The sequence below is a fragment of the Sminthopsis crassicaudata genome, chromosome 2 (genome assembly GCF_048593235.1).
Source record: "Sminthopsis crassicaudata isolate SCR6 chromosome 2, ASM4859323v1, whole genome shotgun sequence".
NCBI lineage: Eukaryota > Metazoa > Chordata > Mammalia > Dasyuromorphia > Dasyuridae > Sminthopsis > Sminthopsis crassicaudata.
The window spans coordinates 425,268,320-425,286,294 of record NC_133618.1 but is presented as its reverse complement, the minus strand read 5'-3'; the positions used below and the strand labels follow the sequence as shown (position 1 = coordinate 425,286,294).

The 17,975-nt window shown below is 37.4% G+C and overlaps 1 protein-coding gene across 2 annotated transcripts in view; it reads left to right on the top strand.

Annotated features, from left to right (window-relative positions):
• Positions 1 to 13,608, top strand: part of SH3PXD2B (SH3 and PX domains 2B) — a 133,407-nt gene extending 119,799 nt beyond the window's left edge. For both annotated transcript variants that reach the window (XM_074292076.1, XM_074292077.1), the window contains one exon: positions 6,050 to 13,608. In XM_074292076.1, coding sequence (XP_074148177.1) covers positions 6,050 to 7,597 — 1,548 coding nt within the window. In that variant the 3' untranslated portion in view covers positions 7,598 to 13,608. The remainder of the gene's footprint in view (positions 1 to 6,049) is intronic.
• The last annotated feature ends 4,367 nt before the right edge of the window (positions 13,609 to 17,975 follow it).

Here is a 17,975-nt window from a genome sequence, read left to right as displayed (position 1 = left end):
CTCCCTCCCTCCCTCCTTCTCTCTCTCTCTCTCTCTCTCTCTCTCTCTCTCTCTCTCTCTCTCTCTCTCTCTCTCTCTCTCTCCTCTCTCTTTTCCTCTCTCTCTTTGTTTTTCTCTTCTCTCTCTCCCTCCCCTCCACACACCCCCTCTCATACACACACACACATCATCATCATCATCATTGATGAGAAATAGGCAGAAAAAAGTGGCACCATAACAACTGCTATTATCAGTTCATCACTTCTCAAAATAATCAACAACAACAATTGAACAAACATTTCTTAAGTAACAACTTAGGTGCAAGGCACTGTTGAAAAACAAGAAAAACATAATCCTTCCCTTCAAGGAGACCCTGCTCTATAAAGAAGCAAAATCCAGTTGTGTTTAATTGCACTTACTCCCTGAGTCTGCATTCTTCAACAATCAATCCAGCTTCTGTTTCTTTCTAATTAGAAAGAAATTTTATGTTATCCTCTATTGGCTATTTAGGAAAAAAGGTGTAAGGATTAGGAAGAAATTGTACCATTTTCATATCTATTATCAACTATTTTACAAATTCAAAGTATTTTAAAATGTTCTCATTTGACCCTCAAAAGAAAATTACTATTAGCCCCATTTTAGGTATGAGGAAACTGAGAGACAATTGATGACTAAGGCCAAATTCTGTAGTTAGTAAGTAGCCAAATGAAGACCAGAAACCTCAGGATCACTTCACTTTACATGGCCTCCCTATGTAAGCAACACCTCCTTGTAGATTATTTTCTTTGATTGCTAGAGTCAAATTAACATCCTCTAAAAAGTACTGTCTCTTCTAAAGAGTAATGTATTTGCAGTTATAAATAATATAATGTATTTGCAGTTATAAATAATAATTATTCCATTATATTGTAAAATTGTAAATTATTTTTTAAAAAACAGCTTTCAAGCGATTGAACTGATACTTCAAAGTCAATGTAGAGTATTCACTGTTCCTCACAAGAGTATTGAACTTCTTTAAACCTCCTTGTTTTGATTCATGCCATGCACTCAATCTTAATCTAAACTTTGAATGCCCTTTTCCTCTTAGTTATCTTTGAAGATCCTACTTCTCCTTCAAGGCCCTGCTCAAATGTCATCTCTTTCATGATGTCTTCCCTGATCCATACTTTTCCCTCCAAACCACTTTTTCATTACACTTTGTTGTAACTGTATCTCCATTATAGTGTAAGGTTCTTTAAGAAAGTGATGGTGTCTCATTCTTCTTGGCACATAATAGGCACAGTAAATAATTGTCAAATCAACAAATGAATAGCAGTATCCAGTTGTGATATATTTCCTGGCAAATCTTTGACCTCTTTCTAAGTTTTGAAATGTGGCCATGCCATCCCAGCAGTTTTTCCTTTGGCCCACATCCAAGAGTATAGGAAGTAAGATTTCCTGTATCTCTGTCCTTCCTGGGATTCCCCAAAGCTAACAACAAGATTTGAGGAAATGGATATGTGACTGTTTTTTTCTTTCAATGGGTTGGCCACAAATCTAAAACAGTAGACTAGAAGGAAGAGATCAGTAATATACTTCTCTACTTTGAAGAATCTGTGACATGTAGTGATATCAATCACAACTTACCCATACCTTCTCATCTTGTATGTCTTTTTAAAAATATTTTTATATCGCATATGCTTCAAAATATATCCTCCTCCTCCTTTCCCTAGAGTTCTATCCCTCATAACAAAAAGGGAAAAAAAAGAAAGAGAAAGCAAAACTAGCCAACATAACAACAAATTTGGCATTGTATGTAATGATTCACACTTATAATCCATCTCTGCAAAGAAGAGATATTCTCATATTTCCTTCTCTTTAGGACCAAGAATCTTGTAAGATTCTTGTCCCTGTTTTCCCCCAGATCCTCCAAAAAAAGCCCACCTGATGTCCTGAGGACCTTTTTCTAGTTTTCTCTTTTTGAAAGATTGTTTTAAATTAAGCAAATAATTTAGAAATACATATTGAATATCAGTATGATAATCAGTAATTAAATTTGCTTAATAGTGATTTGCAAATGAATTATTAAATTCAACACAAAAAATCAAAACAACTTGCTATCACTTCCTTTAAGCCTCTACCAAGATATTTTATCTATTCTTACTTACTTTTTTCTTTTATATGGTAGTAGTTAATAAGTATTCTGTTTTCTAGTTCTCCTTTTTCATTTTGCATTATTTTATAAAGTTCTCCCTAAATTTCTTTGCCTTCATAATTACAAGTCTGTAGTTTCATAACCATTACCCTTTGTTAGACATTTAAGTTGATTCCAGATTTGTTTGTTTTTTTTAAAAGTACTATGAACATTTTAATAACTCCTTTATTATTTGTTTTTAATAACCTTCAGGACATAGTTCCAACAATGTGTTTAATGGATCAAATGACATGATTATTTTTGTGGACTTTTATTGACTACTATGAGATCTCTCTTTTAAAAGATTGCGTAAGAAGTTCCTCTAACAAAGTATGAATATTTTGTTGTAGTTCACTCATTCATTCATTCATGTCTGATTCTTTGTGACTCTGTGGATCATATTATCCATGAAAATTTCTTGCCAAAAATACTAGTTTTGCTATTTCCTTTTTCAGTGGATAAAGGCAAATAGGGTTGAATGATTTGGCCAGGGTCACAATGCTAGTAAAGTGTCTAAGTCCACTTTTGAATTCAGGTCTTCCCAACTCTAGGTCTATCATTCCATCTACTGGACCATTTAACTCATTAAGTATTAATGTACGATACCTGTTTCTCCATAATCAACCAGCATAGAGTTAGCTTGTTTCCTTCCTTACTTACTTCTTTCCTTCCTTCCTTCCTTTTCAGAAGACAGGGATCTTACCCCCACACACCCTTCTAATCTTCTTACACCTTACTTACATACTTTTCCATCCAGTCAGACTCCTTACTCTTCTTTCTACTCCAGACATTTTTTTATTTCTCCTTTCTTATCTTTGTCTACTGCCTTCCCTAGTTTTCTTTAAGTGCCTGTCTTCTCCAGAAAATCCCATCTTCTACAGAAAACTTTACCTAACCCCACATAATCCCAGTACTCTCTATCTTTTAATTATTTCCTATTTATTTTGTATGTAAATAGTTTGTGCCTAATTTTTCCTTGTAAAATTCTGTTGTCTCCAGAGACTGCCGATCGCTCTCTGGGAGGAGATCTGCTGTCTCAACTCAATCTCTCAGCCAGATTCTTCTTCCTGTAGAGAGCCACCAACTCTGACCTAGAGTAGAGACTTTCCTCCCCCTTGCTCAATGTTACTTCTTTTATCCTCCCAGAGAATGGGCGTGGAATAACTCAGGGGCTTCTGGGAAAAAATACTTCAACCAATGAACTTGCTCCTCCTAAGCATGCAAGCTCCTCCCCAGAAGTTCAAAGGGGTAAAACTCCCCCCAAAGGCTGGAACTAGAGAATTGTTAAGTACCAACTTAGCACCTAGTAAGAACTTAATATGTCATTATCTCATTAGCACTTAGTAAGAACCTAACAGTCTTCTCCATTAGATTGTAAGTTCTTTGAGGGGAAAAAAATTGTCTTTGGCTTTTTTTTTTTTTTTTTTGTATACCATAGCACATAGCATAATACCTGACTCATAATAGTAATTTAATAAATATTTATTGACTGATTGGCTGAATTTATAAATCCTGAAATGAAAATTATCTTTGGGATTTTTTTAACTTTTCCCTATATATTTTAAATAACAGATATTTAATCTGACATATGTCACAAATATTCTCCCCAATCTATTGGTATTCTTTAACTGTGTAGTTTAATTGTATACAATATTTTTATTTTAATGTAAGCCAAGCACTTCTAACTGATCCCCAAAATCCCATTTGCTTACTGAACAGGAAAAAAAAAAGTCTTATCCTTCAACAGCTGAGATAGAAACATTTTCCCCAATTTTTCATCTTTTTATAGTTGGGGTATTTTGGGTGCTTTAAGTTTCTCCTCCAGATGGAATTCACTTATGTGTTATGTGAGACATAAGCATAAATCCATTTTCCTAAATTGCCAACTGACTTTCCCAAGTACATTTATTAAATAGTGAATCCTTCCTCAAGTTTTTATGCATATAGATTTATGAAATACTAATCTTTAGCACACTTATAGTTTGCTGTCTAGATTCCATTTCATTGATCTATTTTTGTATTTTCTTTTCATATCAGATAGTTTTTATGAAACCACTTTGTAATATATGTTCAGTCTGGACTCCCTCTAGTTCTGTTGACATTGAAAAGATATACTAATGGAAGATGTAGGCTCTCCATCAGTTATTCCTTACTCTTGCCACAAGGTTGGCCTATCTCTTTTTTTGGTCATATATATATTGACATCTTCTATGATTATTAAACCTTCTTTAGTGCAGCTCTTGGTGCTGCACTATTATTTTATGTTCTACTCATGTTCATTGAAGTGAACATAACTCTCCATTGCCAGTGATTTATCTTTAAAAATTGGAATTGACTATGTTGGAGTTTTGTTTTGTGTTTTTTTTATATGATATAATTTAGAGAATCATTTCTCAAACCCAAATCTTCTTTGTCCTGCTAACATAAATATACTATTTTCTTCCTTTTGTTTTATCCTCAGTAACTTTAGAATAACAGCTCATCCTGTGTGAGGATGAGCTCAAGAACACCCAAGAACTGGGTGCCAACATTAGGAGGGCATTTATGGGAGGGGGGAAGTGGATACTTTGAAGTCTCTGTGTTTTAAGAAATAACATTTAGTAGTCAAAATTTTGCATATGATAAAAATTTATAGCACATTGGTGACTAGGAAATGCTAGAAATAATGATGGAATACAATGATGGAATAATGATAGAAGCTCCTGAAATTCATTGAATATGTATTTTATTCATACTATTTTTAGCCCTCTATATATTCATTTTTAAATTTAAAAACTTCATTTGTTCCTGACTAATGAATAAATAATGAAAATTTCTCATAAGTTATGATGGAAAGATCATATTATTACTTGCCTGCAATGGGCATTTAATCATTAGTAACATTAAATTAAGAGCATATAATCAAATTAATAGAATCTAAACTTCATGACGGTCAGAATTCCTTTTCATGTTATATTTGAATTTCTAGTATGTGCTTAATAAAATGTCCATTGAATTGAGGATATTTGTTGCCCTGTTTTCATTTTTCTGCTACAGTGGTCCTAAAGTTATTTATGCAGGAGTCTATTTGCTAGCTAATTAACATTGATACACATTCTATTTATTTCAGTCAGTCAGCAAGCATTTATTTATGTTACATAGTTACAATGACTGTCTGTCAGGCACTGGGGAAACAGATATAGCAAAGAGAATACCTTCCCTCTAAGAATTTATACTGTACTGAGCTGTTGCAACATGTTCACAAAAATGTAAACACAAAATGCATAAAAATAAATTGAAAATAATACTAACACTCCAGAGAATGAAGAAATATTTTTGAAGGATATTTTCCTCTAACTAAGCCCTGAAGAGAGTGATGGGACTCTTCCCTACCTGCCTTTGTATTGTTGGGGCACCAATCACTTTTCCATAGCATACATATATAGAGATATTCCATTAAATTCAATCAAGTTAATTCATCTCAGTTTTATGTCATTTAAGTACGTCCTTTTGCTTCACTGGTATCAATTATAAGGTCCTGAAATGGATTCAGGAATTGAGAGAGGAGAGAAGAGCTACTTTTAGATGAAATTGAAAATACTGTCAAGGGAAGGATTAAAATAACAGGCTATTCTGTGGTAAACTAGGATCATTGTGCATCTACAGTACTGTGCTGGCTGGAAGCTATAGTGCCTTGTAACAGGCCCCTGTGCCTTTGAAGCATTTATTGAAACTTCAGCATTTCTCCTCTTTAGTTAAGTACTAATAGTTATACATGTTTGTGCAAAGAATCCTGAGCTCTAAGAATTTCCCACGCCTGCACAATTGCCAATATTTCGGTGCTATTGGAATCTCCCTTAAGTCAAATAGCTCTAAAGGCGTTGTTACTAAATCAATTTGTTCTATTATACTTTTCAGGTAATTGAAAAGAACTTAAGTGGCTGGTGGTACATCCAAATTGATGATAAGGAAGGCTGGGCCCCAGCAACATTCATTGACAAGTACAAGAAAACAAGTAATGCCTCAAGACCCAACTTCTTAGCTCCACTGCCAAATGAAATGGCGCAGCTCCGCCTGGGGGAGGCCATGGTGGAGAACCATACCTGCCACGAAGCAGCTGGCCCCTCTCGGCCTTTGCCTGAAGCACCACATAACGGCATGGACTGTGGCATTCCTTGGTCCAAAGAATGGAAGGGTAAAGAGGGCCCTCGGAATGTCTCTTTAGATATGGCTGCTTCAGCTGGGTATGAGGAAATTTCTGACCCAGACCTGGAGGAAAAGCCCAGCCTCCCCCCACGGAAGGAGTCCATCATCAAATCAGAAGGGGAACTGCAAGAGAGAGAGCGGCAAAGGATGGAGCAGCTCAGAGGGTCCCCCAAGCCTCCTGGCATGATCTTGCCCATGATTCCACCAAAGCATATGCCCCCACCTCGGGACAACAAGAAAGCAGAGCTGAAATCAGATAAGAGCAAACTGTTCCAGCAGAAAAATGAGATGGGGCTGGAGTGTGGACATAAAGTGCTGGCCAAAGAAGTAAAGAAGCCAAACCTGCGCCCCATCATCAAACCCAAAGTTGAACAGCCAGAAGATAAACCTGAGTCTTTTACCCAGAACCCCTTCTTGAAGTCTAAACCTCAGGTTAGACCAAAACCAGCTTCTTCACACAGGACAGAGCTGCCTCAAGCTGAGGACAGATTGGACATCTGCAACCTCAGGAGCAAGCTCCGACCTGCTAAGTCTCAGGAGAAGTCATCAGAAGAGGAGAATCACCACCCAAGTGGAACTCAAGATGTTTCCTTCAACAACAGTTTGCTCTCAGGAGAGGTTTCCAGCAGGCCTCTGGAGCGAGCCATGGTAGACACCAAAATCACACCTAAACAGGACAGTCTCACGGCAAAGGACATTTCTTCTAAAGTCCCCCTGAGGCCAGCAAAGGTGACTGATTCCACAGCTAAGAGTAGCCCTCCCCCTTCCAAAGAGTCACCACAGCAGAGACCAGTAGTACCTCCTCGGAGGCCACCACCTCCCAAGAAAACCTCCTCCTCTTCCAGGCCCCTTCCTGAAACCAAAGTGCCACATCGAGAGGCAAATGAAATCAAAGCCGCTCCAGCTCTTGGCCGACCTATGCTGGTCCCTCCAAAGGCCAAACCTTTCCTACCTGGTCCAGGAGGCCAAGAAGAGGTCAAAGCAAAAAGTGGGCTTGGGCCAAAAGCAGCAACCAAGTTAGGAGAAATAAGGGAGAAGCCAGTTGCTGTACCTTTCCCCACGACAGAAGTCCCCAAAGATACATTATATGTGGCTATGGCCAATTTTGAAGGGGATGAGGAGACCAGTGGCTTCCAGGAGGGAACTGTGTTTGAAGTACGTGAAAAGAATAGCAGTGGCTGGTGGTTCTGTCAGGTCCTAAGTGGAGCGCCTTCTTGGGAAGGCTGGATTCCTTCCAACTATCTAAGAAAGAAGCCATAGTTCTCACTGTCATTGTAAGATCCATCCCGCCAAGATCTCCATGGGTTTCACCTGGGTATTTAATTAGCTTCTTAACTTATCGTTTTCTACAAGGCTTTAAAAGGAAAAGATTCCAGAGCGCATTGGGCTTTCTCTTGATTCCTAAGCAGGAATGATCATGAAGAGTCCATCCCCCCCCCAGCCTCAATGCTGTTTAATTCAGTTCCTTGGCAGTCATCCCGCTTGTAGAAGATTCAGTCCATTTTCAGTGATAGTCTCCAGGCCAATTGGCCAACTCTGATCCTTTTCCTCAGTATTTTCATCTGTAATATGAGGGGGTTGGATGCAACCAAAATCTCTTCTAAATGTTTTCAATTATCCATAGAAATTACTGCTTTAAATGGTAGAAATGGGTTCCTGTTGGACCATGAACATGCTCTAGGGAGAAGGAGCTATCCAGTAGCTCTCACATGGCATCCAAGAACTAGGAGCTCCTTTTCCCTAGAGCATGCTGGTATTCAGAATGTAATTAGAAAAGGCACTGAGATACCAGACCCCACAGCAGATCTAGAAATTTCTCTGAGCATCTAAAAGATAATCAGCCTTGATCAGATATGAAGCCAGGCCCAGTGTCCTTTCTATAGGCCTTTTCTATAATGTCCTTTTCTATAGGCCTTTCTATGATTCCCCTTTTGCATGACCCAAGTTCACCTTCTCCATTTAACATTTTCTCAAAGCTACTCATTCCCATTTTTGTTGTTTGCAGAAACATCTGCTGCCACAGGGGGTCTGTGTGCTTTCTCTAATCTTAACAGGTCTTCCCTTCATTAAGGTTATGGTCATATTTGACTTGAGGAGAAAGTCTTTACTCACATGCCATGGAAGTACAAGAGGACAAGGACAGAAGTCTGCTAAACCTGCCTTTTTTTCTTTTTTCGTTTTTGTTTTTGCACTCTTGAGAAAACTTTATGTCCTAGAAGAGTTATTCCTATCCTAAAGTAGCACAGCTTTTAGTACATGCTTTGGATATTACTTCATCCCAGGGTTATCTAGAACTAGTATAAGTCACTTTTTTTCTTTCAGTGTGGTGCTGTCCATTTATGGGAATTTGTCCTTCATGGAGTGATCCATTCTAATTGGGGAATAGAAGAAGGAAGGCCCAAAATAGGAATTGATAGCTAACTGATGGAAGGTAGGACAATGGAACCATTTGGCTCCCAAAAGCTATGAGAAAGGGGCTCTGTTCTAAATGTTCCTACTTCTACAGTGACTATAAAACACTCTTCCCCCACCGCATCATTTTCTCTACCTACTACTACTACTTTTTTCCTGAATGTTTTTCTCAATGTCTCATCCTGAATGTTCCTTAGGATTCCAGAAGGAATAGTTGTGTGTTAAGTCCACAGAAACTCATTTTTTAAATGGAGGCACTAATCATAGCTTAGTGATGTAGCTGCTAGAATCCCACAACACTGGCAAAGAGAAAGGCAGTGATTCAGTAAAAACTGCAGCAGTTGGTAGGGGATGAAGGTAGAGAGAAGACATAAGGGAAGCCCCTGAATGACTATTCCCATGAATCACCAACTCAAGGCCCCAATCATCAATGAATACATTCTCATTAAGTGCCTACTTTGTGCCATGCATTATGCTAGGGGCTGGAAGGACAAAGGCCAAATGTAATGGTCTTTATCCTTAAGGACTTATGTTTTGTTAAGAAGTCAGTATGTACAAAGAAAACTATATATAAAATATAAGGTAATTAAAAGGTTATGGTGATGGTGCTAGTAGCTAGGGATATTAGGAAAGATTTCCTGTAAGAGATGGCATTGAGCTGAACATTGAAGGAGAGGAGAAGGGATGCTCAGAAGTAGAGGCAGGTGAAAGTTGCCATTTATTCAGTCCATTGGATAGTGACAAGAGCTAAAAACCAGAAAGACTGACTCCCACTAATGCTATGCTTTTCTCCACGTATGTTAAGTATCTGAATTTTCCCAAATGTTTTTGCATCTCACTTGGTCCTCACAACCTTGTGACTTAAATTGGGCAAGGCTTATTTCCCCACTAGACAGATGAATCACAGAGTCACACGTGGTTGATATCACCCAGCCAATTTGTGAACTAACCAAGATGAAAACCGAGGTACCCTAACTGGTACTTCAGAAGCCGGATTGTCTCAGGCTAAAAGAAACCAGGACTAAGCAGTATGATTTCATAGGGAAACTATAGGTTTAGAATCAGGCAACCTGGTTTGAATTCCAGCTCTCTCCGTTTGTATGCCTCAGTTTCCTGAACTGTAAAAATGAAGGTTGGACTAGATGATGTTTAAGGAACCATCCAACTCCAAGGTTATGATCCCGTGATTTCCTATGGAAGAACAAAAGAGGCAAGTGTTTACAGGTGTTACATTTGGAAGCAAGAATGCACTTTCCTTCCTAAGGCTTGTTTCGAGGAAAAAGCCAGCTCTAGACTATCCCTTTCAATGTGTTAATTGTCCATTGTCTTGGAAAAAGAGCTCCTCATACACATTCTAGATTAGAAAGTTTGTTGGTACAAAAATCCTTCTCTCATCTTTAATACCTGTGGATATGTTGCTTTGTTGAAGTAGCCTTTAAAGGCCCCTGGAGAGGAAAAAGACTAGTGCATGTTAATCTTATGTCTGTTATTGATCCCTTCCTCTAAGGGATGGGTGGCCCTGGGGAACCTACCACCTAGTGCCCTGGGATTAATAGATGAGTGTTTCTCCTATTCCTGATTGGCCCCTTCTAGCAGTATCCTCAGAAAACACTTTTGTAGATAATCAGCAAGGAAGATGAGTGGAGAATAAAGAATCCTAGGAACTCTTACAATAATCTTTGCAAGCCTGAGCACTCAGATCCCCACTGTCATTTCTGGTACCCTGCTTCTTAGAGAAAAAAAAAACCTTAAGTGTTTTAATGTTGAGCCAACTTTTGATAAATGTTCCTTTTGCTTTTCATGATGCTTTCCTGAATTTGGCTTCATTTTGGAGAGAAAAAAGCACATATTTTGTTTCAGGCTTGCTTCCTAGTTTCATTCATCCATTCACCTAATATTGACTGTGTAATTATTAAATACGAAGCACCATGGCAGATGCATTTGTGCATAAGACTCAAATTCTTGGCCTTAAGAATTTTTGAGGTTTCTACCAATCTAAAGTGATTTGATTCCTGTCACAGTCATTCTGCAGCCGGTGTCTGTTCAAGGACAACTGGACCACCTTCCTTTTCATCTGTGTTCTAGGGATCTCATTGCAAATTGAAATCATTGCACTGTTTGGAGATCCCTCTCCCTGGTGTCAGCTACATCAGAAGCCACATTTCCTTACTTTCTGCAGCAGCCTTTAAGTTTGTTTCACTGTTGGACACTACTCTAACCAGGTGAAGAAAAGAATTGTTCTATGGTCTGATGCTATAACAGATATTTCCCATTCTTGTTTGGTGATGTGTTTACATAATCCACTGGGGGTATTGCAATAATTTCAAGGATTTGTGACTTAAGGTGGTATAGGTACCCCTCCATTAACACTGATTCTGTCACTTCTCTGCCTGGAAGATGTTCTTCATGAGTTGCCACAGCTGAAAAATCCACCACACTCCAGTCTTCTGGGTAATGAGTCTCATGGAACATAGCAAAGCCAGTCTTCAGATCAGACATTCATTTTGTTGGCAAGAATCTTTGTGACTAACACTGCAGAAATTGGTCAGCAATTGACTCAAATTTCAGTCTTCATTCTATTGTGAAAGTACTTTTTGAAGGGCTATCAGCAATATTTTTTATATTTTTTGAACTTTCATCTTATACACATTAAACATTGTCTGTGTCATCCCCGATAAGGTCAAAGACAGGTTAGCTGCTTGCATAATCTGATATCCTGCTCTGAACCAAAATTCCAAGCTAAATGCCAGCCCAAGAGGCAAAGAAATGTGACTGGATTTGTGTATCCTTGTTTACCATACTATATCAAATCCTTAATTTCAAACCTGCTGTACTAACACCTCTTAGGGTAAATCTCCATCACAGAACAACCAATTTTTTCTTATAGCCTCAAATCCTAATAGTACCTTTTGGACAAGAATATTTTCCACAATAAATTGTATTCCCAAGCAGTGTTTTTAAATTTGGAGTACAATATCAGAATTCAAATTACTGCTTTGTCTGCCTAGATGGCATTGAACAGCTCATTTAATTTCTTTTGGCCTCAGTTTCCTTCTCTGTAAATAGACGGAATAGAACCCTCAAGGTTCTTCCAGCTCCAAATCTATGATTCCATGATCCTGTCATCACCTCCTTTAAAGAAAAATGAACCTTCCCCTTGTATAATCTCTTTTAGTGTTTTTAGGGCACTGGAAAATATCAAAAGGGCTCCACATCAGGCAGATCTGTAAGAAATAGTAAACTGGATGTTCCAGTAGAGAACATCTTCATTTGCCTCATTTGTAATTTTCGAAGTGGAACTCTTAGATTTAAAATATTCCTGAGTATATAAGGCTTAAATAGCCTATTTATGATTCTCTTGCAAATAAAACTTTCAAGAACTCTCCACCAGAAAACCAATGAAAGTTGGAAAACCTTTTGCCATGAAGTTTATTTTAAAAAGGTCATGCCACAAATCACATAGGCATGATAGTGGCAGTCATGGTTCTTAGCTAATCTGCCACTGCATGATAGCCAGTGAGTGTTTTGTCCTCCTGGTCACTACAGAAGTAGAAGATATAGTTTCTGCCTTCTGGGAGCTTATATTAGATGTGGTCAGGACCACATGATAAATATGCAATTCATGTTGTGGCTGCTATTCCTTCAGTCTAATTTTGCTTTTGTCTTTTTTCCCTTACCTACTGCTGCTGTGGACTAATTGATATTGAGCCCCACTGAATCATAGTAGGGTCTTTCTTTGTTCTTTTGACTTTTAAGTTGGGTACCAAACAAATCTTTTAACCTGCAGCCTTTCCCCTAGATTTCTTAGATCTAGTTTCCCGAGCCCACCTCTTCTAGATTTATATATGCTGCAATCAGTCAATAAAACCAGAGACCAAAGATTGCCTATTACCAAATCCCAAAGTTTGATTTGGTTAGAAAAGAGTAAGTCATAGAAATTGTAATGGTCACTTTGGCATCATTGGTACGGTGTTGATGCCATTGAGAGCTACTCCATACTTGATAGAGCTGTTCTTAGATCCTCCCCCTACACCATCCCTCAATTCTTCACTTTTGTCCATAAGTATCAGGAGTATTAGTGTCTGGAAACACTATCCCAGCAATACCTGCTACCCCTAGACAGTTGTGTTGAATCTGTGCCCAGACTATGAGCCATGAGCCATGGCTCCACTAGCAGCCATCAACTGCTAATTTGTGCCATCAGTATTTTTCAGATTTAGCTAACTAGATCAGATTTCAATTTTTCTGTTGGGGAAGTGAATTTTAAGTAGTTCTTTGCTGACTGACTTTGCTCTAACACCCCTAATGTGACATTCCAGATTCCATCCCATTTCTGATCCCTCAATCCAAATCAAGCATCCTTAATTTCACAGGGACGAGGCTGTATGGAATCTCAGCCCAAGAAAGGTTTTTCAAGGGTCATTCCTTAGTGACATAAAAGAGCAATAGTTGTCACTTTCTTGGAGGAAAAAAAAAGGGTGCACAATTTATTATGTTAATTACCAGCAATAAAAATAGCCCCCTTCCTATAATCTAGATCAAGAACATTAGTATATCCAATCTCATTTCTCTGAACCCTTAGGGAATGAGAGTCCTGCATGGACTGAATCCAAACACTTTGTGTGTTTTGTAGAATAAAACTGAAGAATCTTGGCTATTTCAGTACTTCTCTTGGCAAATTCTCTGATGGTTATTTTTGTTTGTTTCCTTATAACACATGAACTTATGTAAGTATATATGTGAGGGGAAAGGGGATCAGAACATTAACTGTAGCATGTGTAGGCTGTATGCTTCACCATTAGACTTTTTTTTTCTTTTTTAAAATAAAATGCTTGACTGGTTTCAAGCTTCATTGTGAATTCTGAGTGTGTATTTTATTTGGTCAAACTTTAAAAAAAAAAAAAAGACATAAAGGATAGGAAAAAAGATGCACACAGAGGTAGCTTTGTTGCCCTAGGATATCTGGGAAAGATGGTCAATCTGGTGAATTATACATAGTTCCTCACATGGATGCTTTTCTGGGATTCCCAGAAATTTACATGAATCTGTTGCTGGCACATTCATTGGTACATGATTAATTCTTGTGACAGGAAAACACATTTGCTAGTTCCCTCCTGTCTTCTTTCCTGAAGGTTCCCCCATCATTGCAGTGAAGGGAAGAAATCTATGTCAGTTGAGATTTAAAATGAAGGAAAATCTAAAGGGAAATAGTTTTTAAATTTAGTAGAATGGAAAAAGTCCTGGTGAAAGAGTCAGAGAACCTAGATTCAAATCCTATCTTTAATGGGATTTGTGACTTTGGGCATATTATAACTTCCTAGGCCTTGATTTTCTCAACTATAAAAATTGGGGGGAAGGGAAAGAGAAGGCCTATATAGGGGAGAATAAACAAGCTCTAGAATTCAAAACCCACTTCTAATCATAATTTGTATGACAGTGGCAAATTACTTAATTTCCCTAGGCTTCTATAGCCCCATTTTTAAAATAAGGGAATAATTTATTTTATTATTAATTTTATATTTTACTGTTGTGTTTTGTTTAACTTTCCTAACATTGGTTTAGGGATGAGAATATAATTCATTGGCTCAGCTTCTACCAGAACCAGTAGAGCTAGGCTCAGGAATGCCTGTAGGGCTCTGGAAATAGGGTGAGGGAAATGAGGCAGGAGGGATGTGCTGGGAATGCAACAGCAGAATCACCTACTCCAAGAAATCCACCCCATCCTAATAGAATCTCTGATCCACTGCCTTCTTCCCGGGTCTTAGCTGGGTTATTATACTGATACAGTTTTGGAAGTCTTGATTGAACTGGGTCAACTGCTCTGGGATAGCCCCATCTCCAGGACACACTGGCTGCTGTAGGACCTGACCACATGTTGGCAGAGAGATACTTAGCAGGAAAGGACCTCATAACCCTTTGTAGTAGATGTTGTTATCCCGTTTTACAGATGAGAAAATTGAAGCAAATAAATTACCCAGGGACATTCAATACTAAATGTCTAAGACCACATTTGAACCCAGTTGTTCCTGACTCTGGATCAGATACCATATCCTGGACCATTACTGCGCCCAATCTCTTGAGAGAGCTTCTAACTCTAGATAAAGATCTTAAGTGGGATTCCCAAGTCCTAAAGACTTAAACTAGATTCCAAAATTCTCCAAAAGATATGAGGGAGAAAAGAATTTTTATATTTTTCATGCCCGAGAAAAGGCATCAGAGAATAATAGTCAGAAATGAGCTGTTAAAAGAACATCATTTCACCACTGGAATTGTTTTCTGGGCCCCTTTAGAGGGCAAATCCCACACAATTAGTTAAACTCAAATCAACAAATATTTATTAAGCACCTACTCTATTCTGGACACAGTCCTGGAGATACAAATACAAAAATTAAACTGCTCCTGCTTTCAGTGAACTTAAATTCTACTTAGTTGGCTAAATCACACCTCTAATGAAGTTAAAATCTTGGGTTCAACTGCTTTGTGGTCTAGTTACCATTGTGTGGGAAAAGTAGCCCCAGAGTACAATCCCAATCCCAGTGTGCTTTTTTTACCCATGCATGCCATTGGTCCCAAAAAAGACAAGGTAAAAACACAGATATCTCAATATGAATTGATCCCATGAATAGAAAAGTATTTTTGACTGGATCTTTTTGGTAATGAAGAGTGGATCATATAAAGATGAGGCTATGATTATGACCATAATGTGCTGAATTGTGAATTCCTAAAACAAATGTCCTATTAGCCTTATGCCCCCATTTCCCCTCCTCATTTCTCAATAGTCCCAATTGAGAAAGGTTAAAGGAGGAAATGGTAAATGTATTATAAAAAAAAAAAGGAGGGAGAGGCAGGATCATTTCCAAAGCAATTTGCCTCAGTGACAATGGAGAAAATGAATTGAAGTTGGAAAAGGAAGACAAGGAATCCAGTTTCATCTCCCTCCCTTCAGCTGATCCACTATCTAACTCAAATCCTAAAATCCAGTATAACTGCTAACTGACACCAATCCAAATTTTAACCAGATTATAATTTTGTAGTCCTAATGCTAAATAGATCAATTGCTTGTACATTACCAAATTTTGTCAACTTTTTTGAAAATGTTATTTTTAATTCACAAAATAAAACAAGCATTTCCAAACATAGTACAATAAAAAAAAAAGATTGCATGTGAAACTATGTACAATTTGCTAACTATGCAACAAAGTTGTCATGTAAATTTCTTTTTTTCTTCTTCTACCCTCCCCTAGAGATGTCTACCATTAGGCACACACACACACACATACTCAATTATTCTATTCATATTTCTACTTATCAGTGTTTTTCCCTGGATGAAGATAATATCTTTCCTGACATGTCCTTTATAATTAATTTAGGTATTTATAATAGTAAAAATAATGTATTTGCTCAAAGCCATCCTTAAAAGAATCTTGCTGTTACTCTATGCAATCTTTTCTTGGTTCTGCTCATTTCACTTTTCATTATTTCATGCAAATTTTTCCATGTTTTGTTTAAATCAATGAGCTCATCATTTCTTATACCACATGATGATGTTTTTGGGAAATCAACTAAAGAATCAACTAAACTAAAAATCTACTAAAAAGTTAGTCGAAGCAATTCATATTTAACACAATAGCAGGACGTGAAGTTGATCCACATAAATCATTAGCATCACAAACAAAATTCTCCAAGAAGAGATAGTTTAAAAAAAAAAAAGAAAAAAAAAAGTAATGATACTCCATTTAAAATAACTCTAGACAGTATAAAATTCCTGAGAGTATACCACTAAATAAGCACAGAACTCACAAAACCTAGGAATCTACATGTAGACATTTTACTCCCAGATCCTCTAGGGATCACTGATTCAAATTAATTTAACAACTTATTAGGTACCTACTAACTAAGTGCTTAGAAAACATAAAATGGTCCCTAACCTTAATTTGTGTTAGATAAAAACATTAGAAAATTACCCTCTTTCTTGTAGTCAGGCTTTTTTCTTCCTTTTGGTTCTTTATACCCTCATCTTAGAGCCCCAGAAAAAAATTACTTAAAGCTTAGATTTAGCTCATGTCTAGTGTCTCCCAAAGAGGGAGAATAGAAAGGTATTCAATATACAGTTTAAGCAAGAGTTTGATCAGCTAATTATTTCATCTATCAAAAAAAAAAAAGAAATAACTATATCCTAAAGATAATCACAACTTAAAAACTTAAAACTTAAGACAGAACTTTTAAAAGGGTTCATAAATAACTTATGATTTCTATAATATTCTCCCTGGAAGTTGAGATATAAAGCTCTCAAAATACAAAACAGTTTGTTGGACTATTAATTAAGCATATCACATTTTACCTTAATACTGCATTGTTCAAATACTTCCCTCTAAGTCTGTGTCTTCTGCAAAATCAAATCAAGATTTGCCTATTGCCTTGGCAAGACAACCTCTCACCAAGGGCTGTCTTCTCCAAGAAGTTATATAATCAATATGGGGAATGTACTTTCACAATGCAGTAGGCATCAAACAGGATCCATGACCTCTCAAATTCAAAAGATTGTCTCCAAGCCTAGTCATATCCATCTCAGGATTGCTGCTCAGTCACCCATGGTCAGGCAAATAAGCACAAAGTAGAAAGGACTCAAGTCCATCCTTTTTTAAGATAAACAGCATTTTCAGACCAGCAAGAGGAATACAGAGAGGCTTGGAGAGACTTAAATCAACTGTTGCTGAGTGAAATGAGCAGAACCAGAAGATCACTATACACTTCAACAACAATACTGTATGAGGATGTATTCTGATGGAAGTGGAAATCTTCAACATAAAGAAGATCCAACTCACTTCCAGTTGATCAATGATGGACAGAAATAACTACACCCAGAGAAGGAACACTGGGAAGTGAATGTAAAATATTAGCACTACTGTCTATCTACCCAGGTTACTTATACCTTCGGAAGCTAATAATTAATGTGCAACAAGAAAATGGTATTTACACACATATATTGTATCTAGGTTATATTGTAACACATGTAAAATGTATGGGATTACCTTTCATGGGGGGAGGGAGTGGAGGGAGGGAGGGGATAATTTGGAAAAATGAATAAAAAAAAATTAAAAAAAATAAAATAAAATAAAACACATTATTTCATTCCTTAAAAAAAAAAAAAAAAGATAAACAGCATTTTCTGCCCAGTGATCAATAAAGGTGTTTTCTTTCTTTCTTCCCCCCCCCCTTCCTTTTT